Genomic DNA, 24516 nt, shown 5'->3' with positions numbered 1-24516 from the left:
TATAGTGCCCTTTAATGGAGGATTTGTCCCACGATTCACCTTGAATAACCAAACAATTTACTATATACAATGACTGCTTAGCAAAGAGCATAAAAACATAAATAACAGATATTTTGTCCAACACAAGTTCCTTCCTGGATGAGCTCGATTATGCCCTAAAGTCTATGATGGGTCTTAGTAACATCCGGGTGTGAGGTAGTTGTGGTCCACAGAGAAACCTCAATGGCAAAGAACTAAATAATGTAGTCGTGGAAACGATGGTACCAAATGGTGATTGTGGCAGTAACTGTGGCCTGACAGGGTTACTATGCCTAACTAAACTAACTACAGGCCCTGCCTCAGTCTCAAATATTCTGGCGCCAAACTGATGTGAGGTGCGTGCACGGTTACCCACCGCGATGGCGCAGTGGGCCTTACTTATCTTACCGACCCGGGTCTGCTCTGGAAAATGTCTGAAATACGCAGTCAGATGAGAGGCCTCTCCAACCGATGACCAATACTGTTTGTAACTATGGCTGGTCTCCTTGACAACATCTTATCAACTTCACGATAGCTTCCATTTAGCAATCTTCTCCCATCTGGTAAGGATTCAGATACAGTCACGGTCAGCTCCACTCCGCCACAGCTCTGGTAAAGATGATAGATTCTTTACCAGAGCTGTGGCGGAGTGGAGCTGACCGTGACTGTATCTGAATCCTTACCAGATGGGAGAAGTTTCTACTCGCAAATATTCTCTCTTCCCTCTTCTGCACGTCCTCTGTCTCTGTACTCATTCACTGCCAACTGCCAACCGCTTCCAAGATGGTGTCACGCTCCCCGGGTCCTCGCCTCCCCTCCCCGGGTCCTCTGCTCCGCTCCCCGGGTCCTCAGCTCCGCTCCCCGGCTCACCTGCCACGCTCCCCGCTCTCCAGCCTCCGGTGCCCGTCCTTCCCAGGCCCCCTGGTCTCCGCTCCCGGCGCCCGACGGCTTCCCAGGTCCTGACCGGCTCCCCTGCATCCTCCTCTCAGCTTCCTTCCCTGGCTTCTGGCACCCGGGCCGCGCGCATGCGCATTAGGGCGCGCGCGCGGTCACTGACCCTTTCTTAAAGGGCCAGTGTCCACTAACAGGAAATGATGCACACAGGTACAGGGTATATAGGGGGTTAATGTCCAAGGGAGCGGGGCCTGTTCTTCGTGTTTTCCCAAGCTAGGAGTCAGGTCTCCTTGTACTCTGTGAGATACTTACCTCTCTGTCTTCTAGAGCCGATCCTGCATCGCCATCCGGTCCTGCGGTACCTCGAACCCCGAACGCTGCCCATCTGCCATCCTGACAGTCCGTACCATCTCGGATCCCTGCGGTGACCCGTCATCTCGCTCCACCGGTTCCGGACCCTGCCTGACACCATCACGGCTTCCGAACCTGAGCTCCGTCACCCGGACCACCATCAGTGACCTCGTGGTCCCAGGGACTTCTCCATTTTCTCCCAGTGCACGGACTGCCCTGCTACCTAAAGTGCTCTGGCTACCGGACTCCTTTCCCTCATCCGGGAGTTCGGCCCAGTGGATCCACCTCCAGGGTCTGCCCGTCCATCTGGCCCTAACAGTAAGAACAGGCCATGGATCCCGCCGAAGCACTAGCGGCCTTGCAGGAGGAACTCCAACGCCAGCGTGAAGTCCAGACCCGCATGCTGAATTTTATGACCTCCGTGGACGCCCGCTTGAACACGCTACAAGCCTCGGTCACATCTGCAGCGACCCGGGCCTCCACTAGTCAAGCCACGACCCCCGCTCCCGTGGCTGCCTCTTCGGATGCTTCCAGACTGCGTTTGGCCTCACCACCCCGGTACGCCGGAGATCCCAAGACCTGCAGGGGGTTTATAAACCAATGCTCCCTCCATTTCACGCAGCTGCCACATCTGTTTGCCTCCGACCAAGCCAAGGTCGCCTTCATCATGTCTCACCTAGAGGGCGAGGCACTGGCATGGATGAACCCCTTGTGGGAGAAGGAGGAACCTATGACCAAGAACCTCCAGGAGTTTCTGCAGGCCTTTCGCAGCACCTTTGACGAACCCGGACGCGCCTCCGCGTCTGCGTCATCTCTTCTCCGGTTACGTCAGGGAACACTGACGGTGGGTCAATACGCCATCCGTTTCCGCACCTTAGCTTCAGAACTCGGGTGGAATAACGAGGCCCTAACCGCCGCCTTCTGGGAAGGACTATCGGGTCGAATCAAAGATGAGCTGGCTGGACGTGACGTACCGTCCACCCTGGACGCCCTGATTACCCTAGCGACTCGAGTGGACATACGCTTTCAGGAGCGGTCCAAAGAGGTGTCCCGTGAGAGACGTCCGGTACGGCATTCCTCTCCTCCACAGAAGCCCGCCGTACTCCAGTCAACGGCCTCTGGTGTCTCCGTCCATGAGCCCATGCAGATCGACCGTGTGCAACGTCGAGCAGAGCGGCTCGCCAAGGGTCTCTGCTTTTATTGCGGAGAGGGCACACACCTGCTACGCGCCTGTCCAGAGAGGCCGGGAAACTCCAAAGCCTAGGGTTGGTAGGAGAGGCCACCCTAGGTGCTGGGACTCTCTCAGACCCAGTTACATGGACTGTGCAAGTGACAACGGGAGAGACGCGGTTTACGGCTGAGGCGTACCTCGATTCTGGGGCAGCAGGCAATTTCATCCAGCAGGCCACGGTGGACAAGTATCAGGTGCCTGTTACTCCACTCGCCAAACCTCTGGTGATTGCCTCTGTGGATGGGAGACCCCTCTCTGACACCATCTCCTGGATCACCAAGCCGCTTGAACTGCGTATCGGTGCTCTGCACACCGAGAACATCGCTCTCTACGTCCTCCCACATATGTCACATCAAATCCTGCTGGGTCTTCCCTGGTTGCGGACACACGAGCCTTCAGTCAGCTGGGGCACTGGCGATATCACTCGATGGGGGTCTTCTTGCCATGAGAGGTGTCTGAAGACCATACAACCTGTCCGGCGACCTCCAGTTCCCGAGTCCCTACCGGGACTGCCCTCAGCCTATTGGTCCTTCGTGGACGTCTTTGATAAGAAGGAGTCCGAAGTACTTCCGCCACATCGTCCTTACGATTGTGCCATTGACCTGCTCCCGGGAACTACACCACCTCGAGGACGGATATATCCACTGTCTCCAGCCGAAACAAGGGCCATGTCTACGTACATCACAGAGAGCCTGGCTAAGGGATTCATCCGGAGATCCTCCTCTCCTGCTGGAGCAGGCTTCTTCTTCGTAAAGAAGAAAGAGGGTGACCTACGCCCATGTATAGACTACCGGGGATTGAACCTAATCACCGTGAAAAACAAGTACCCCCTGCCGCTCATCCCCGAATTGTTTGATCGGCTCAGAGGAGCTCGTGTGTTCACCAAGTTGGATCTTCGGGGTGCCTACAACCTGGTCCGTATCCGCTCAGGAGATGAATGGAAGACCGCGTTCAACACTAGCGATGGGCACTATGAATACTGCGTGATGCCCTTCGGCCTGTGCAACGCACCAGCAGTCTTCCAAGAATTAGTGAACGATGTGTTTCGGGACCTCCTCTACGTCTGTGTGGTGGTATATCTGGATGACATCCTTGTCTTCTCTCCGGACCTCCAGACCCACCGAGAGAACGTGCAACTGGTTCTACAAAGACTGAGAGAGAATCGTCTGTACGCCAAGTACGAGAAGTGCGTCTTCGAACAGTCTTATCTCCCATTCCTGGGGTACCTCATCACCGAAACCGGACTGCAGATGGATCCCAAGAAGGTCTCCTCCATTCTCAACTGGCCTCCTCCTTCTGGACTGAAGGCAATCCAACGCTTTCTGGGATTCGCTAACTATTACCGCCAGTTCATTCCTCACTTCTCGGCTCTGACTGCTCCTCTCTCCGCCTTGACCAAGAAGGGGGCTAATCCAAAGGACTGGTCACCTGCGGCCGACGCCGCATTTGGCGCTCTAAAGCGAGCCTTTGCCTCCTCTCCTGTACTCCACCGTCCAGAGTTAAACCGCCAATTCACCTTGGAGGTGGATGCCTCCTCCTCGGGAGCCGGAGCAGTGCTCATGCAGAAGTCCTCCTCCGGGAAGATGGTGACGTGCGGTTTCTTCTCCAAGAGCTTCTCCGCGCCTGAACGCAATTACACCATCGGTGACCGAGAGCTATTGGCGGTCAAACTGGCTCTGGAGGAATGGCGCTATCTTCTGGAAGGAGCAGTGTACCCTGTCATTGTTTACACGGACCACAAAAACCTGGAATACCTGCGGACTGCTCAGCGACTGAACCCACGGCAAGCCAGGTGGTCCTTGTTCTTTGCCCGGTTCGACTTCCAGCTTCATTTCCGACCCGCGAACAAGAATGTACGCGCTGATGCCTTGTCTAGGTCTTTCGTGCCCGTGGAACAGGAGGAAGAGACTTCTCAACCCATCATCTGTCCAAGTAAGATTATCCCGGTGGCTCCTGTCACCCTGGCCCAGATACCACCTGGGAAGACTTATGTCTCTGAGACTGACAGGCAAAAAGTGTTACACTGGGGCCATGCCTCGAAAACAGCCGGTCATGCAGGTCAGAAGAAAACATGGAGCGCTATTGTACGTCATTACTGGTGGCCATCCCTGCGCACGGACGTCGCCTCTTTTGTCTCTGCCTGCTCCTTCTGTGCCAGGAACAAGACACCCAAACACCTGCCATACGGCCGTCTTCTGCCTCTGCCCATACCCTCAGTTCCCTGGCAACACATAGCGATGGACTTTATTACGGACTTGCCTTTGTCCTCCGGACACACAGTCATATGGGTCGTGGTGGATCGGTTCTCTAAAATGGCCCATTTCGTTCCTATGGCTGGACTGCCCTCTGCTCAGGAACTCGCGGACGCCTATATACAGCACATCTTCCGCTTGCATGGCTTTCCATCACACATAGTGTCCGACAGAGGAACTCAGTTCACCTCCCGCTTCTGGAGGGCTCTCTGCAAACATCTGGGAGTGACCCTGGACTTCTCTTCGGCCTACCACCCTCAGTCGAACGGCCAAGTGGAACGGGTCAATCAGATATTGACCTCTTTCTTACGTCACTACGTGAACGCCCATCATGACGATTGGTCCACGCTTCTTCCTTGGGCAGAATTCTCCCATAATCACCACGTCAGTGAGTCCTCCTCCAGTTCTCCCTTCCATGTCGTCTACGGACTTCAGCCGTCTGTCCCATTGCCTGTATCCTCGTCCTCGGACATCCCTGCTGCTGATGCAGTACTCCGTGACTTTACTACCATTTGGGACTCAGTTAAGGCGTCCCTTGCACGGGCAACCCTGCGGATGAAGAGACACGCGGACAAGAGACGCCTAGATCCTCCGTGTTTCTCTCCGGGAGATCTCGTCTGGCTTGCTTCCAAGTACATCCGACTGAAGATACCATCCTACAAGCTGGGACCTCGCTACATCGGGCCGTTTAAAGTCCTCGGCAAGATCAATGAGGTCTCCTACAAACTGCAGCTCCCGGCCACAATGAGAATACCCAACTCCTTCCACGTCTCTCTGCTCAAGCCGGTTGTCCTTGGTCCCTTCTCTGCTGCCGCCAGTCCGGCTCCTCCTCCTATTGCTGAGGACGACATCTATGCGGTAAGAGATATCGTGGCCATGAAGACCGTACGTGGTCGGCAGTTCTTCCTGGTGGACTGGGAGGGGTATGGTCCTGAGGATAGGTCCTGGGAGCCCAGGGAGAACGTGGGCACTCCTCTGATCCGTGCCTTCATGTCCCGGTTGCGGGGAGGGGGGCGTGGGGGGGGGTACTGTCACGCTCCCCGGGTCCTCGCCTCCCCTCCCCGGGTCCTCTGCTCCGCTCCCCGGGTCCTCAGCTCCGCTCCCCGGCTCACCTGCCACGCTCCCCGCTCTCCATCCTCCGGTGCCCGTCCTTCCCAGGCCCCCTGGTCTCCGCTCCCGGCGCCCGACGGCTTCCCAGGTCCTGGCCGGCTCCCCTGCATCCTCCTCTCAGCTTCCTTCCCTGGCTTCTGGCACCCGGGCCGCGCGCATGCGCATTAGGGCGCGCGCACGGTCACTGACCCTTTCTTAAAGGGCCAGTGTCCACTAACAGGAAATGATGCACACAGGTACAGGGTATATAGGGGGTTAATGTCCAAGGGAGCGGGGCCTGTTCTTCGTGTTTTCCCAAGCTAGGAGTCAGGTCTCCTTGTACTCTGTGAGATACTTACCTCTCTGTCTTCTAGAGCCGATCCTGCATCGCCATCCGGTCCTGCGGTACCTCGAACCCCGAACGCTGCCCATCTGCCATCCTGACAGTCCGTACCATCTCGGATCCCTGCGGTGACCCGTCATCTCGCTCCACCGGTTCCGGACCCTGCCTGACACCATCACGGCTTCCGAACCTGAGCTCCGTCACCCGGACCACCATCAGTGACCTCGTGGTCCCAGGGACTTCTCCATTTTCTCCCAGTGCACGGACTGCCCTGCTACCTAAAGTGCTCCAGCTACCGGACTCCTTTCCCTCATCCGGGAGTTCGGCCCAGTGGATCCACCTCCAGGGTCTGCCCGTCCATCTGGCCCTAACAGATGGCCGCTGCTCTACTTCCTGTGATGTACTTTTTTATCAGCCTGTAGCTCCGCCCCCATCTGAGCTACCTATTGCAGTCTTTCATCTGTGCTGAGAAACAGCGTCCTCTTATGGTTGAATAATGACATTTTTGTCCCTTATAAAGTATTATCACATCATTACTGACAGCTGCAGGTTATAAAGTTACATACAATAAATACTGTTCACATTTATGAGACACAAATATATACGTCTAAACTATGCTTGTGAGGTGATACAGGGGCTTTCCATGCACATCTTTAACCAGGTACATATTTCTGGCCATGAACAATGGGAGCTGTTTCACCATCTCACATGCCACCCCACTAGAGGTTGACGTCCTCGGCAACCCTTCCCATACAAATTCGTCTTGCGCATAGCGCTGTGGAGGTACACCAGCATTGGACCTGGTTGTCCTACGCAGAGTCGTGGGATCGGGGACTTCATGTACATTTATTGAGGGAGGGGATGCCGGTTGCACAACTCCCTCCCTGGGTGGCAAGCTTACCACGGATGGAACCTCAGTCGTTCCCGGGACAGGGACAACCCACCATTCCTCAACTAAAGGGGTTTCCACTGTACTCAAAGTAGGGATAGGCACATCCTCTGTTGCTTTGGGCTCTTCAAAGGTGCAGCGTCTCAACATGTTACGATTAAGGTTCCGCGAGGGTCCCTCATTCCCCACTGGCTCCACCTCATAGACTGGGATAGCAGGATCTACCCTTCTTTTCACCACATATGGGATCACCTCCCACCGCCCATCCAACTTCCCAGTTGGCTTTTTGGCCTTGACCATCACCCGGTCACCCGGAGCATACTCGTCTTTTTGCACGGGTCTCGGATTTGGGTGTACCACTTGTTTGAGGCGCTCCCCCACAACTTTGTGCACTGCTCTCAGCCGACGCCGGTGCTCTTGCGCCCATGCAGTGGTATTTCTCGGAGGTGGCTGGATTGGATCAGGCATGTGGAGATCCTCGATTTCCCGTCCGGCTCTCCCGAACATGAGCATATGTGGTGAGTAACCGGTGGTACTGTGTACCCTGTTGTTATAGGCCCACATCAGTTCAGGTAAGTATTCTGGCCACCAAGCCTTTTGACTGTCCTCCAGAGTCCGCAGCATCTGGAGCAAGGTGCGATTGAATCGCTCGCATGCCCCGTTCCCTTGGGGGTGATATGGGGTCGTGCGGGAACGCTCTATGCCATAAAGCTGGTACAGCTCAGTCATCAGGGTGCCCTGGAAGCATGCCCCCTGATCTGAATGAATCCTCTTTGGACACCCAAACACCTGTATAAAGTGTTTACAGACTGCCTCAGCTGCTGACTCTGCTGTCTGGTCAATGGTGGGTACGGCCACTGCATATTTTGTAAAATGATCTGTCATGACCAGGCAGTATGAGTGTCCTGAGGCAGAATACCCAATCTGTACATAGTCAATCATCAAGATTTCTAGGGGTGCAGACGTGAAGATGGCCTGGACAGAGGCCCGTTGTTCGGGGCTCTTACTCAATCCGCAAGCTCGACACTTCAGACATGCCTCAGTTACCATATCTCCCAAGTCAGGGCAATATACTAGCCGTTGGAGCCACTTGTAGGTTTTATCGCTCCCAAAATGGGCGCCCCTCTCATGGGCTTCCCGGGCCGCCTCTGATCCCAAAGACATAGGTATAACAATCTGTTGTCGGTACTGCAACTCAGACTTTAAGTATACAGTCCGGCACAGGACTCCCTGGATAACATTTAGTTTATCCCACTGCCTCAGCAACTTCTGACCTTCTGTGGTCAGGCAGGCCCTCTCTTCCGGCCGTGGCCAGACTTTGGTCCGGACCCACTCTTTCACTCGCCGTAGGTCCGGACAGCCATGCTGGACTCTCCCCCAATCATCCAAAGTCTTCCCTAACACCATGGGCATCCCAGAAGCCACCCCACTTGAATGTGCCAAGTTCTGGAATAGAGGTAATCGACCGAGATTCGGTGTTTCAGTGTCCTCTAGCTCCTCATCAACATTCTGGGTGGGCAATCCTACAGGAACTCGGGAGAGTGCATCAGCATTGCTGTTCTCCCTTCCTGACCGAAACTGGATGTGGTATTGGTACTTGGAAAGACGAGCCATCCACCTCTGTTCAAGAGCTCCTAGTTTGGCATTCCCTAAGTGTGCTAATGGGTTATTATCAGTCATTACAGTCACTTCGGCACCCGTCAGATACTCAGCGAACTTTTCCGTCATGGCCCATACCAGTGCTAAAAGTTCCAACTTAAAAGAACTATAGTTGTCGGGGTTGCGCTCTGACTCCCTCAGAGACCTACTGCCATAAGCAATTACTCTCTCACGTCCATCTTGCATTTGAGATAGTACTGCCCCCAGACCATGTAAACTCCCATCAGTATATAACAGGAATGGGGCATCAAACCGCGCATAGGCCAGAATTGGGGCACTCGTTAAAGCCTTTTTCAGTGCCTCAAAGGCTTCTTGCTGACGTGGTCCCCACTCGATGGGCCGAGTTTTGGGTCCCCCAGCCGTGCCCCTCAGCAACTCGTTTATCGGGCCGGCCAGATGAGCAAACTTGGGTATAAACCTTCGATAATACCCGGCCAGTCCCAGAAAGGCCCGCACCTCCCGTAGGGTATTTGGCCGCGGCCACTTCTGGACAGCCGCCACCTTACTGGCGGCCGGCTGTACCCCCTCTGTGGTGACCACATGTCCTAAGTACTCTATCCGATGTTGAAACAGTTGACACTTCCTGGGCTTGATCTTGAGACCATGGTCCCGCAACCGCCCTAAGACCTGCCGCAACCTCTGGAGGTGATCCTCGAATGGAATGAAGTTCCAAACACTATCACGTCATCCAGGTATATCAATACCGACTCAAAGTTGAGATCACCCAGACAGTGCTCCATCAGCCGCTGAAAGGTCCCCGGGGCATTGGACAGGCCGAATGGCATGCGATTAAACTCGTAGAGTCCCATGGGTAAGATGAAAGCAGTCTTCGCTTTGTCTTTCTCGGCCACTGGTACCTGCCAGTACCCGCTGGCCAAATCAAGAGTCGAAAAAAACTTTGCATGACCTAGGGCGGACAATGACTCTTCGATCCGTGGAAGAGAGTAGGCATCCCGGACAGTCTGGGCATTCAGTTTCCGGTAGTCCACACAGAATCGGAGGGATCCGTCTTTCTTCCTCACCAAGACCACTGGCGCTGCCCATGGACTTTGGCTCTCTTGGATCACCCGATTTTCCAACATGCTGGCCACCATATCTTTCACCTCCTGATACATCTTGGGTGGGATTTGCCGATAGCGTTCCCGGATTGGCGCAGCACCACCGGTAGGAATTTCGTGCTCAATGGCGGAAGTACACCCAAAGTCTTCATCATTTCTTGAGAACGCTTCCTGGTATTCCCAAAGAGTGTCTTCGAGAAGCTTTTGTTGCCCCGGAGTGAGGGTTCGGCGGTCCACTCCCATCAGAGACATGATCACTTGGCCATTCCATTCAGCTGACGGGGTCGCTCTTTGTTGGACACCTATGGCATAAGTCCAGGCTGACCTCCTATCTGGCTGTAGCGTGAAATCCCTCCGCCGAAGAATTTCCCCATCAAGCACATAGACTTTGGCCAGCAGAGTATTTCTAGGAATGGTTAATTCACTGTCTAGGACATTAATGCATCGTACAGGTGCACACCCATTCTTTACGGTGACAAGAGCCCGAGCTACCAGCGGTCGGGTTGATGCTTCCCCTTGAGTGACAGGTTCAATCAAGACCTCCAGCCCATTCAGTCGTCTCCCAGCACCTACAGGCAGCATCAATATTTGCTCCTGTTGTGGTGGGATCTTCACCTGAGTCTTCAGCGGCACCCTCACTTGTCCGATTGGCTGACCGCGCCTGGTGCTCTTTTGCAGGCTACAGCTCCTCACCATTTGCTGCAGAACTTTCTGTGTCGGCCGATGTGTGGTAGCCCGTTGCCAATACTTAGGCCCTTCCTTGGCATACATGTGGTGATCTAGATCTCTCAACACGTTCATACCCAGTGTCACGTCCAATCCTCTCCGGGACGGATGGTTCACGAGCACAACTCCCTTCTTGCCAATGCTCTGGTCTAACAATCGGATATGCATCCAGACTATTCCTTGTACATCCAACTCATTGTTATTGGCAGCTGTCAGCCTAATGACACTTCCATCTTCCAGTTCCATCAAGTTCCCAAAATGTCTCTCAAAGAATTCCAGCGGCATAATCGTGCATTCCGACCCAGTATCGACTAGGCAGCGTAACCGTTGACCTTCGAACTCGGCTTCTATTACAGGGCTTCTGGCATATAAGTTGTGTTCTTCATACACTGGACTTGACTGCGGCGGCTGATAGTTTAACGCTGACTCGGCACCCATCTGTGCAGAGCAGTCTCTGGCGATATGGCCAAATTGTTGACAGCACCAGCATTGGGGCCCACGGTGGGGTTGCGATCCCAATGTGTCGTACCTCATGGAATTCTGCCTCCTGGCCGGTGTTGCCATAGAGACTCGGGGTCGCGGAGCTATTGGTGGTGCGTGAAGTGGTCGGTCGCACACCTGAGCTACCTTCAGTTGAAGTTCCTGCATTTGTTCTGTTAAAGTCTTGATCACATCCCTCAGGACAGCCGCCTCTCCTGATCCTTTCTGACCCTCTGCAATATGGGCACTGCTCACCCACTTCTTGATCACAGGAATTGACTCCTCCTCCCGTTCTAAAGCGGCTAGATAGCTGTCATTAAATGTCAGAGATGAGTTGCTCCGAGTCATCTCTCGGAGCTTATCCTGTAAAGACTTATTGGCTATCCCAGCAATGAACTGGTCCCTCAGGATCTTGTCCAGCTCCTGAAAGGCGCCCATGCCCACTGAGTCACGCCTGCGGATCTCCTGCATTGCTTCCTGCAAGGCGTTTGCATACCGCATAAGTGTTTCTCCTTCACGCTGTGGCCGATTGAAAAATCCACTTCTCAGCAGCGCCACTTGCACACGGGCCCCATGGACCCTCTCTAACAGGGCAAATACCTTCTCAATGTTGTCTCTCTCGGATTCAGGGCGCACCATCAGTGTCCGTCGGGCATCACCCTCTAGGGCATTCAGAGCTACTTCTGCCTGTAATTCCGGAGTCAGGTTACACATCTTGACTGCACTCCGAACCCTCTCCATCCAATCCTCAAGGCCGATGTTGCTACCTAACCAAGGGAGGGAACAAAAGTCCCCGCTGGAAGGTACCCTACCTGGGGTGACATGGCAGATTGCACTGGTGACATTAGGGAAAGCTGGCTTGCCTGTGCTGGGGCCTGGACTGGTGCTGCTAATACCGGTGAGTTGACTCCCGCCACATTCCCGTCCATAACGGTCGCTGTATCCTGCCGACTACGCCAAATTTGTAAGCCATGCACCGGGGTGGGCTCTTTAGGATACAGCGAAGTCACAAACGAGAAATAAACGGCCCCAAAAGTAGATTAACTAACAAAAGTGCTTTACTACAATTTGAATATGAATGCAATCAAAACAGGGGAAGACATTTAGGGAAAATCCACAAACACTCAGCGAAGAGGCTGAGACCCTTGTGCTATACAGGGTGGTGCCTTACAACATGAGACTGCTACAATATATACACTATATGTTACTTACAGGCATGACTGGATATTCCAACCGCCAACTACCTATTAATACCCTTAAACATGAAAAAAATTGGATGGGTGTGAAATACAAGCCGCCCACGGTATAGCACAACAGTTTACAAACTTAAAATAAATTTACTCTAACCCCCAATTGACTATTCCCCTGCCCCAATATAAATATAGTGCCCTTTAATGGAGGATTTGTCCCACGATTCACCTTGAATAACCAAACAATTTACTATATACAATGACTGCTTAGCAAAGAGCATAAAAACATAAATAACAGATATTTTGTCCAACACAAGTTCCTTCCTGGATGAGCTCGATTATGCCCTAAAGTCTGTGATGGGTCTTAGTAACATCCGGGTGTGAGGTAGTTGTGGTCCACAGAGAAACCTCAATGGCAAAGATTTAAATAATGTACCGTATATACTGGCGTATAAGACGACTTTTTACCCCCTTAAAATAATGGCTACAGTGGGGGGTCGTCTTATACGCCGGATATACGGGGGGGTGTGTGTGTGTATATATATGTACACTGCAGCGTCCATGGGAGGTGGGGGCAGCAGCTCTGGAGCGCAGGTGAACGCTGCGGGCTGCAGCCTTTGATCTCCTGCACCCGCTCATATAATATGCACAGCCGCTGTCCATCTCCGGTGGTGCTGAAATCGCACGCAGTGAGGGGCTGGAGCAGCGGTGCATATTCTATGAGCCTGCGTCCCAGTGTGATCGCACATGTCCCCCATGTGTTAGATTTGGCCCCCAGGCTGCTGCTCATTCTAAAATAAAAAAGCTTTACTTACCCCTGCAGCGTTTCTCCTCGTGTCCCTGCTTCCTCTGTGATCAGGCAGAGAGCTCAGCCTGCTGTGCCGATCACATGACCGCACTGAGAACCAGGAAGTGGAAGAACAGAAGCAAAGAGCCAGACAGGAGGGAGCTCAGCGCTGCAGGAGGTAAGGAAAGAGGGTTTTATTTTACTATGGGCAGCAGCCTAGGGGCCATATCTGACACAGGGGGACTTGTGCGATCTATAGGGGCCATGGGCAGCACTATGGGGGCGATATCTGACACAGGGGGACTTGTGCGATCTATATAGGGGCCATGGGCAGCACTATGGGGGCGATATCTGACACAGGGGGACTTGTGCGATCTATATAGGGGCCATGGGCAGCACTATGGGGGCGATATCTGACACAGGGGGACTTGTGCGATCTATATAGGGGCCATGGGCAGCACTATGGGGGAGATATCTGACACAGGGGGACTTGTGCGATCTATATAGGGGCCATGGGCAGCACTATGGGGCCGATATCTGACACAGGGGGACTTGTGCGATCTATATAGGGGCCATGGGCAGCACTATGGGGGAGATATCTAACACAGGGGGACTTGTGCCCATTATGGGCCCCGGTGAGCTGCTTCTAACCCCCCAGATGTATGCCCTGCCAATCCCCCCCCCCGCCAATGCCGCGGGTGCTGTACCCGCCGAGCCGCGGGTGCAGGCCCCACAGAGCAGCAGAGTTGTGTGTATTTGTCTGTATGTAGCAGAGTTGTATGTGTTTGTCTGTATGTAGCAGAGTTGTACGTGTTTGTCTGTATGTAGCAGAGTTGTATGTGTTTGTCTGTATGTAGCAGAGTTGTATGTGTTTGTCTGTATGTAGCAGAGTTGTATGTGTTTGTCTGTATGTAGCAGAGTTGTATGTGTTTGTCTGTATGTAGCAGAGTTGTATGTGTTTGTCTGTATGTAGCAGAGTTGTATGTGTTTGTCTGTATGTAGCAGAGTTGTATGTTTTTGTCTGTATGTAGCAGAGTTGTACGTGTTTGTCTGTATGTAGCAGAGTTGTATGTGTTTGTCTGTATGTAGCAGAGTTGTATGTGTTTGTCTGTATGTAGCAGAGTTGTACGTGTTTGTCTGTATGTAGCAGAGTTGTGTGTGTTTGTCTGTATGTAGCAGAGTTGTGTGTGTTTGTCTGTATGTAGCAGAGTTGTATGTGTTTGTCTGTATGTAGCAGAGTTGTACGTGTTTGTCTGTATGTAGCAGAGTTGTATGTGTTTGTCTGTATGTAGCAGAGTTGTATGTGTTTGTCTGTATGTAGCAGAGTTGTATGTGTTTGTCTGTTTGTAGCAGAGTTGTGTGTGTTTGTCTGTTTGTAGCAGAGTTGTGTGTGTTTGTCTGTTTGTAGCAGAGTTGTGTGTGTTTGTCTGTTTGTAGCAGAGTTGTGTGTGTTTGTCTGTTTGTAGCAGAGTTGTGTGTGTTTGTCTGTTTGTAGCAGAGTTGTGTGTGTTTGTCTGTTTGTAGCAGAGTGTAGTACCATTGTTTCAGTCCAGTTGTGGCTTTATACAGCAGGGAGGAGCATTCCTTGCTGTACTAAGTGAACATTGGAGCGATTGATCTGTCAATGGCCCTTTAAAAACATATTGTACGGCTCTCGCGGAATTAAAATTAACATGTTGCAATCAAAGCAGACTTTTTTCATTTGGGAGCGGGGTAGTCTTATACAGTGAGTATATCCCAAATTCTATATTTTTAGGGCAGAAGTTGGGGGTCGTCTTATACGCCGGCATATACGGTAGCTGTGGAAACGATGGCACCAAATGGTGATTGTGGCAGTAAGGCTGGTTTCACACTACGTCTTTTTAACATCCGTCCTTAACGTTATTTTAGCGGACAAGCGGATCCAGTGCAAATGCGTTTTCATTTCAATGCATTTGCAATGAACTCGCGTTAACATCCGTTCACCTGCGTTTGCGTGCGTTATAGTGAGGATCCAGTGACTTGCAGTTTTTTAACATGTTTCAAAAACGCTACTTGTAGCGTTTTTGAGCTGCGTCCAAATACTGCAAATTGCTGGATCCTGACTATACTGCACGCAAACGCAGGTGAACGCTGGCGTGCTGATAGACAGGATCCTGCTTTTGTACTGAGCATGCCCAGAACCAGTCTCGTGTGATCTGTCTCTCTCTCCTCTTCCCTCCCTCACCCTCTCTCTCTCTATCTCTGTCTTTCCCCCTTCCTCTCTCTCCCACCTGAGAGCTGCGGACACTCGTAACCAAGGTAAATATCGCGTAACCACTTCTCTTAGTTACCCGATGTTTACGTTGGTTACGTGTGCAGGCAGCCCTGCTCCTAGCAGCTGCAGACGCTTGTAACCAAGATAAATATCGGGTATCCAAGGCCGATGTTTACCTTGGTTACCAGCGTCTGCAGCTGTCAGAAGCCTCCTCCCAGTCTAGTTCCCCTCACTCCCGATCACATGACTCCAATGCCCGCCCCTAAACATCCAGTGCAGGATCCTGCAAAATAACAGATGCGTTTGCATACGTTATTTGCTGTAAAAGCAGGATCCGTACTTCCGCTAAAAAACGTTTTCAGCGGATGTTAAAAAGACGTAGTGTGAAACCAGCCTAACTGTGGCCTGACAGGGTTACTATGCCTAACTAAACTAACTACAGGCCCTGCCTCAGTCTCAAATATTCTGGCGCCAAACTGATGTGAGGTGCGTGCACGGTTACCCACCGCGATGGCGCAGTGGGCCTTACTTATCTTACTGACCCGGGTCTGCTCTGGAAAATGTCTGAAATACGCAGTCAGATGAGAGGCCTCTCCAACCGATGACCAATACTGTTTGTAACTATGGCTGGTCTCCTTGACAACATCTTATCCACTCCAGCGTCCTCTTATGGTTGAATAATGACATTTTTGTCCCTTATAAAGTATTATCACATCATTACTGACAGCTGCAGGTTATAAAGTTACATACAATAAATACTGTTCACATTTATGAGACACAAATATATACGTCTAAACTATGCTTGTGAGGTGATACAGGGGCTTGCCATGCACATCTTTAACCAGGTACATATTTCTGGCCATGAACAATGGGAGCTGTTTCACCATCTCACAATCGCCCGATAGAACGTCCCGTGTGACGCCGCCCTTAGAAGTGCAACCACAAATATCTGCACCTCCTAGTATTATAACCACCAAGCTCTGTGCCTCATCAAAGTGTAACCACCAGACTCAGTACCACCTAACCGACAATCTCTGTACCTCCTTACTGATTATATCTGTACCTTCTAACTGCCAATTTCTGTACCTCCTAACCAAAAATATCCGTAACACCTAGCCAGCAAGCTCTGTAGGGTGGCATAGTGGCATAGTGGCATGGTGGCTCAGTGCTGTTGCTTTGCATTGCTGGGGTCCTGGGTTCTAATCCCACTAAGGACCACCCCTGCAAGGAGTGTATATGTTGGAGGTAGGATGCATCTTCTTTTCACCATTTCCTGATCTCATGAATAGAATAGCTGGGAATTACAGATAAACCCCAGAATGTGTATTCTATATAACCTTAGTAACAGCAGCAGTGTAGATGTCAGGAGCTCCTGGGGTCGGAAGAGCAGACAGTAGCGCCGGCAGAGAGCTGTGCCGCCGGGATGCGCCCAGCAGAGGGCGCTGTGGGGCCGGTCCTGTCACTGGCGGTGACACTCGGGGCCGGGGGAGCGGCAGGGGAAGGTGCGGGCGGGTCTGATATAGGCAGGGAGCGGGCGGCAGATGTCAGATCGCTCCCAGCTACAGAGGCACCTGCTCCTCATGTGTCACAGCAGCCGATCTCTGCTCCAGCATTGCTGCTACTCTAGATCTGCCAGAATATCGCCCGATCCCCTCTGATCGATCTCTGAGCTTATTAATACAACATGGATGTAAAGCGAGGTGCGGGGTCCCCACCACTGCGCTGCTCTCTGCTGCTCTGCCTGCTGCTCCTACCAGGTAATGTACAGGTGGGCTCCTGCGATCTGCTCCACATGGAGATCTATGTACAGACGCAGCAGAGCTGACTGTGCTGCTAGATCAATGACAAAATCAGCTCTGCTACATCTGAGCACAGATAACTCACCAACCTCTCTCTGCAGAAAGTGAGAGGGGTTTGTCATTCATCCCATAGTGACAGCTACACAGCTTCCTGGGGTCCTCTAATGGTGGGGTCACAGCAGAATTCTTCTTTTGTAAGTTGCTGATCCCAGACCCCAGGTGACAGAGACGTGTGTGACACCAGATGATTGCCAGTCTAATGCAAGACACTGGATCTGGGGTATGGGCTGCTCACCTGCTCTGACCAGTCATGGAGGCAATGATGGGGACTTGTTATGGAGGCAATGATGGGGACTTGTTATGGAGGCAATGATGGGGACTTGTTATGGAGGCAATGATGGGGACTTGTTATGGAGGCAATGATGGGGACTTGTTATGGAGGCAATGATGGGGACTTGGTATGGAGGCAATGATGGGGACTTGTTATGGAGGCAATGATGGGGACTTGGTATGGAGGCAATGATGAGGACTTGTTATGGAGGCAATGATGGGGACTTGGTATGGAGGCAATGATGGGGACTTGTTATGGAGACAATGATGGGGACTTGTTATGGAGGCAATGATGGGGACTTGTTATGGAGGCAATGATGGGGACTTGGTATGGAGGCAATGATGGGGACTTGTTATGGAGGCAATGATGGGGACTTGGTATGGAGGCAATGATGAGGACTTGTTATGGAGGCAATGATGGGGACTTGGTATGGAGGCAATGATGGGGACTTGGTATGGAGGCAATGATGGGGACTTGTTATGGAGGCAATGATGGGGACTTGGTATGGAGGCAATGATGGGGACTTGGTATGGAGGCAATGATGGGGACTTGGTATGGAGGCAATGATGGGGACTTGTTATGGAGGCAATGATGGGGACTTGGTATGGAGGCAATGATGGGGACTTGGTATGGAGGCAATGATGGGGACTTGGTATGGAGGCAATGATGGGGACTTGTTATGGAGGCAATGATGGGGACTTGGTATGGAGGCAATGATGGGGACTTGGTATGGAGGCAATGATGGGGACTTGGTATGGAGGCAATGATGGGGACTTGGTATGGAGGCAATGATGGGGACTTGTTATGGAGGCAATGATGGGGACTTGTTATGGAGGCAATGATGAGGACTTGGTATGGAGGCAATGATGGGGACTTGGTATGGAGGCAATGATGGGGACTTGGTATGGAGGCAATGATGGGGACTTGGTATGGAGGCAATGATGGGGACTTGGTATGGAGGCAATGATGGGGACTTGTTATGGAGGCAATGATGGGGACTTGTTATGGAGGCAATGATGGGGACTTGTTATGGAGGCAATGATGGGGACTTGTTATGGAGGCAATGATGGGGACTTGGTATGGAGGCAATGATGGGGACTTGGTATGGAGGCAATGATGGGGACTTGGTATGGAGGCAATGATGAGGACTTGTTATGGAGGCAATGATGGGGACTTGTTATGGAGGCAATGATGGGGACTTGTTATGGAGGCAATGATGGGGACTTGGTATGGAGGCAATGATGAGGACTTGTTATGGAGGCAATGATGGGGACTTGGTATGGAGGCAATGATGGGGACTTGGTATGGAGGCAATGATGGGGACTTGGTATGGAGGCAATGATGGGGACTTGTTATGGAGGCAATGATGGGGACTTGGTATGGAGGCAATGATGGGGACTTGTTATGGAGGCAATGATGGGGACTTGGTATGGAGGCAATGATGGGGACTTGTTATGGAGGCAATGATGGGGACTTGTTATGGAGGCAATGATGGGGACTTGGTATGGAGGCAATGATGGGGACTTGGTATGGAGGAAATGATGGGGACTTGGTATGGAGGCAATGATGGGGACTTGGTATGGAGGCAATGATGGGGACTTGGTATGGGTTTTCATATGTTTTATAGTGTGAACTTTTTGCAATTTTGAGCTGCTCTGGAAACTTTTAAAGTGTCCTTTGCCGACTCTACAAGTAGGGTATAAGACAGATGTGATAAAACTGGCACAGAAAGGGGTGACCTCCTGTGGGAGGGTGATATGCTATCTCCAGATGTGTCAGATATAGGGCAGGTACTATCAGAACTGTCAGAAAATCTCCTGATAAATTCCCCGTACATCTTTTTTTTGCAGCTATGATTATATCACAACAAGCTACTGATGAGGGGATAAGTAAGTTGTGACAGTTATGGGTTTTACTACCAGTATACATGAATTGCAAGGTATGAACACGGGCACTAAAGAGTTCATGACATATATAAATGCGCATGTATGTATACCAGTAGATATATATATATATATATATATATATATATATATATATGTTTGTGTGTGTATATACATATATACTGTATATAGTGCTGGCCAAAAGTATTGGCACCCCTGCTATTCTGTCAGATAATACTCAGTTTCTTCTTGAAAGTGATTGCAATCACAAATTCTTTGGTATTATTATCTTCATTTATTTTGCTTGCAATGAAAAAACACAAAACAGAATGAAACAAAAATCAAATCATTGATCATTTCACACAAAACTCCAAAAATGGGCCAGACAAAAGTATTGGCACCCTAAAGCGGGCTTTATACGCTACGAGATCGCTACAGCGATTTCGTTGGGGTCACGGAATTGGTGACGCACATCCGGCCACATTAGCGATGCCGTTGCATGTGACACCTATGAGCGATTTTGCATCATTGCAAAAACGTGCAAAATCGCTCATCGGTGACATTCTCAAATATCGTTACAGCAGCAGTAACGAAGTTGTTCCTCGTTCCTGCGGCAGCACACATCGCTCCGTGTGACACCGCAGGAACGAGGAAGCTCTCCTTACCTGCCTCCCAGCCACAATGAGGAAGGCGGCATGTTCGTCCCGCTCATCTCCGCCCCTCAGCTTCTATTGGGCGGCGGTTCAGTGACGCTGCTGTGACGTTGCTGTGACGCTGAACGAACCGCCCCTTTAGAAAGGAGGCAGTTCGCCGGTCACAGCGACGTCGCTAGACAGGTAAGTAGTCCGGGAGATGTTGTGCGACACGGGCAGAAATTTGCCCGTGTCGCACAACCGATGGGGGCGGGTACGCACGATGGTGATATCGGTACCTATATCGCAGTGTGTAAAGCGGCCTTTAGCCTAATACTTGGTTGCACAACCTTTAGCCAAAATAACTGCGAACAACCGCTTCCGGTAACCATCAATGAGTTTCTTACAATGCTCTGCTGGAATTTTAGACCATTCTTCTTTGGCAAACTGCTCCAGGTCCCTGAGATTTGAAGGGTGCCTTCTCCAAACTGCCATTTTGAGATCTCTCCACAGGTGTTCTATGGGATTCAGGTCTGGACTCATTGCTGGCCATTTTAGTAGTCTCCAGTGCTTTCTCTCAAAACATTTTCTAGTGCTTTTTGAAGTGTGTTTTAGGTCATTGTCCTGCTGGAAGACCCATGACCTCTGAGGAACACCCAGCTTTCTAACACTAGGCCCTACATTATGCTGCAAAATGTGTTGGTAGTCTTCAGACTTGATAATGTCATGCACACGGTCAAGCAGTCCAGTGCCAGAGGCAGCAAAGCAACCCCAAAACATCAGGGAACCTCCGCCATGTTTGACTGTAGGGACCGTGTTCTTTTCTTTGAATGCCTCTTTTTTTTTCCTGTAAACTCTATGTTGATGGCTTTTCCCAAAAAGCTTTACTTTTGTCTCATCTGACCAGAGAACATTCTTCCAAACCGTTTTAGGCTTTCTCAGGTAAGTTTTGGCAAACTCCAGCCTGGCTTTTTTATGTCTCGGGGTAAGAAGTGGGGTCTTCCTGGATATCCTAACATACAGTCCCTTTTCATTCAGACGCCGCCGGATAGTACGGGTTGACACTGTTGTACCCTCGGACTGCAGGGCAGCTTGAACTTGTTTGGATGTTAGTCGAGGTTCTTTATCCACCATCCACAAAATCTTGCGTTGAAATCTCTCGTCAATTTTTCTTTTCCTTCCACATCTAGGGAGGTTAGCCACAGTGCCATGGGCTTTAAACTTCTTGATGACACTGCGCACTGTAGACACAGGAACTTTCAGGTCTTTGGAGATGGACTTGTAGCCTTGAGATTGCTCATGCTTCCTCACAATTTGGATTCTCAAGTCCTCAGACATGGTAGCATAAAGCCCACTATAACCAATTAACTTACCATTAATAAAGAATAAATACTCAGACACATGACATTTGGATAAAAATGGCCGTGGTGTTTTATTATTGGTAACTTGATAAATTAAATTCACCATATTATTAAAATTAAATAACCATAAAATTCCATAAATACCACCATAAAGTACCATTAACCACTTATAAAACCACAATCCACCCAACATAGTTGGGTGATTTTTTCCCAACTAATAAAACATCACGACAAAAAAAAAAAAAAAAATAATAAACAATTAAAAACCATGACTTTACACTGGGAGGGCGGGCGGGGGATTCTTCTTTCTTCACAGCTGGAAACTGACACAGCTGGCTCACAGCTGGCTCCTTATAAAGGCAAGTCTCCTGCATATTTACCTCTGTCCACCAATGACAGACTTTAAAATTGGCGCGCAGCAGGCTGACCAATCACACAGCCTGCTCGCGTTACTCACAGGGGGCAGATTAACCCCATAAATTCCCATCATAACTACTTCCATTACCACCACGCAGCAGGCTGACCAATCACAGCAGCCTGCTCGTGTTACCACATGAAGGGCATTAACCCTTCATTCCCCATACTGAATTTGGCACCGCTCAATGCCACAACTTAAACTTGAAACACCTATAAACATACTGTCAGGGGGCCCATGCCACCATGTAATCACCAGGCTATACGCTGCTGGTGATTATACATGGTAGCATAAAGCCCACTATAACCAATTAACTTACCATTAATAAAGAATAAATACTCAGACACATGACATTTGGATAAAAATGGCCGTGGTGTTTTATTATTGGTAACTTGATAAATTAAATTCACCATATTATTAAAATTAAATAACCATAAAATTCCATAAATACCACCATAAAGTACCATTAACCACTTATAAAACCACAATCCACCCAACATAGTTGGGCGATTTTTCCCCAAACGGCCGAGTATTAACAATACGAGGCCCCCCCCCAAACACCGCAGCCATTTTTCTATCATATTCTGGATACCCACATTAAAAATGTCCAGACCAACGTCAGAGAGATGTACCCCATCTGACCTGTACAGGCCAACCGTAAAACCTTCCAGATCACTATGGCGATATGAGAAGTCGCCCAAACTAACAAAAATTTTTGCCATGTCGCGATTGACACGTTTCCTTATTTTTTCCAAAAAGGCAAGCTGGCCATTCCAGACCAGTCTCGGTACAATTTCAGAAAAAATCAATGCTGAATAAGGAAATAGATTCTTTATGAGCGCAAAATCTCTGCGGAAATTAGATAACAAGTCCAATGTCTTTATTTTACCCAAGTCATTCCCTCCAATGTGTAAAATTATAAGGTCAGGATACGGGTGAGTCAACAGCATACCTTTTAAGGTGCCAACTAAATTAGAAAAGTTTAGCCCTCTTATACCGTACCAAAAAACATTTAGCAGATCATACTGAAAAGATAAGTTCTCTGTGTAACGTCTACAAGCCGCTCTCCTCTGCGCCCAGTGTATAAACGAGTGACCTACAAGCCAAATCACCATTGGGCCTAGAATTGGAGAGAGACAGAATAAATTAATTACAATAAATTAGGGCGTATATACAACTGATAGCGTTTTGACGCCCATCTACCAATTTTACCAATTCTTTTTCCTTTGAGGCCAGCTCTTGCTGCCTCGGTTGCCGCCCCGATCCGAAAAGAATGTGAGGAGAAGTTGGAGCTATCTAGCTGCAACTTAACCATACATTTTTTTAATATTGCATTAAATTGAAACTTAGTGGCAGGCGAACAGTCCACATGTAAAAACAACAAACCCGGGGTATCCCCCCGTACAGTAAGCCATTGACATAAATTAGTGACGGGGCATATACATGAACCCCGTAAAGGACGCAACTTCACAGAACACCCTTTACCCAGTTGGTCCATTTTGGACCTACTAATAAATAACACCGCACAAGAGTCAGATACATGAACATCGTTTCTATATAAACCTGAGGTGTTGTACCGACTATGTGACAACAACTCACTAATTCTAAGTGCTGCGAAGAAACAAATCACAAAAGCTGCACGAAATAAACATAACTCAAAATTATTAAAACAAACTTCACTCAACATAAACCATAACCTTTCTAAGAGATCCACGGATATAGGCCTGCGGCGATCAGGCACCACAAAACCTTTTTTACAACCCTTTAGCGCCTGCCGAACCGCAAATAAGCTTAATAGAGACTCCTCACCATATAATTTTAAGAAAAAAGAGATTCCACAAAATGTTTTATACAAAAAGGCATAACGATAACCTAAACCAATATAAAAATTCAAAAAACCAAGTGCTGTAGACACATCACACTTGTGAATAACCAGATTCCTGGAGTCACAAAACTGATTCCAAGCCAACCAAGCAGCCGGGTATGCCTTCCAAGTCCCTGGTGCAATAGAATTTTTAATGGAAGCTGCTACTAATCCAAAATCGCCTCCCATAACTGGGACGGACATGCAGTCAAAAGGGGGTCCATCTTTCCTGAACTCTTCCTGAATTCCTCTAACCGCTGAGAAGAGAGGTAAAGAACGGAAGCATTATTGCACTCAGGAGCAAAACGAGCCTTCAACCAAATATTCCACCTCAAACACAAAAGAACCAATTTCCGCAATACACCACCTAGAAACCTACACTTCACCACCAAGGTGTTCAAAGCAAAAACCAAACCTTGACAATGCGATATGAGTATAATCCTCTTATTCGCTAGTTCCTTACCCCAAATATGCACTGAAACAAAAACCGGAAAAAGCTCCAATAACACCTGCTTCTCCAGCAAACCTTCAGACAACCAAGATGAAGGCCATGAAGAAAAGCACCAGTGTGTACGAAAAATCGTACCGAACCCCACTTCCTTAGACACCCCTGTAAACCAAAGGAGATCCTGAGACAACATAAAATCCTGCTGAACGCAGCTAATTCCGTTAAAATTTTCTAAAAATTCATACCAAATTCTTAAATCCTTCCTCATCTCACATGAAATTCTAATGTGTGAACCTGAACACCTAACACCCTTAGTTGCATCATACAAACGTCTTGAAAACACTCTCCCCATTGGCAAAATTCTTAATGCAAAGTTCAAACCACCCAGCAGAGATTGGAGCTCTCGCAGGGTACACTTTTTCTTCCCTAAAAAACTCGCAATACAGCCTTTTAACTTCATAATCTTCTGGCCAGGGAGCCTCAATTCCATTTTTTGTGAATCCAAAACAATCCCTAAAAACTCAAGCTCCGTACAAGGGAAAACTGTTTTATCATGAGCTAACGGAACCCCAAAAAACTT

At 49.9% G+C, this 24516-nt stretch overlaps 1 protein-coding gene across 1 annotated transcript in view; it reads left to right on the top strand.

Annotated features, from left to right (window-relative positions):
- Positions 1 to 16704: 16704 nt before the first annotated feature.
- The window catches only part of PARM1 (prostate androgen-regulated mucin-like protein 1), a 129709-nt gene continuing 121897 nt past the window's right edge, over positions 16705 to 24516 (top strand). Inside the window, exon 1 of the mRNA XM_075351367.1 lies at positions 16705 to 16960. Coding sequence (XP_075207482.1) covers positions 16888 to 16960 — 73 coding nt within the window. The 5' untranslated portion in view covers positions 16705 to 16887. The remainder of the gene's footprint in view (positions 16961 to 24516) is intronic.

The sequence above is a fragment of the Anomaloglossus baeobatrachus genome, chromosome 1 (assembly GCF_048569485.1).
Source record: "Anomaloglossus baeobatrachus isolate aAnoBae1 chromosome 1, aAnoBae1.hap1, whole genome shotgun sequence".
Classification (NCBI taxonomy): domain Eukaryota; kingdom Metazoa; phylum Chordata; class Amphibia; order Anura; family Aromobatidae; genus Anomaloglossus; species Anomaloglossus baeobatrachus.
The sequence above is the reverse complement of the archived record's forward strand: the minus strand, read 5'-3'. Positions and strand labels throughout refer to the sequence as shown.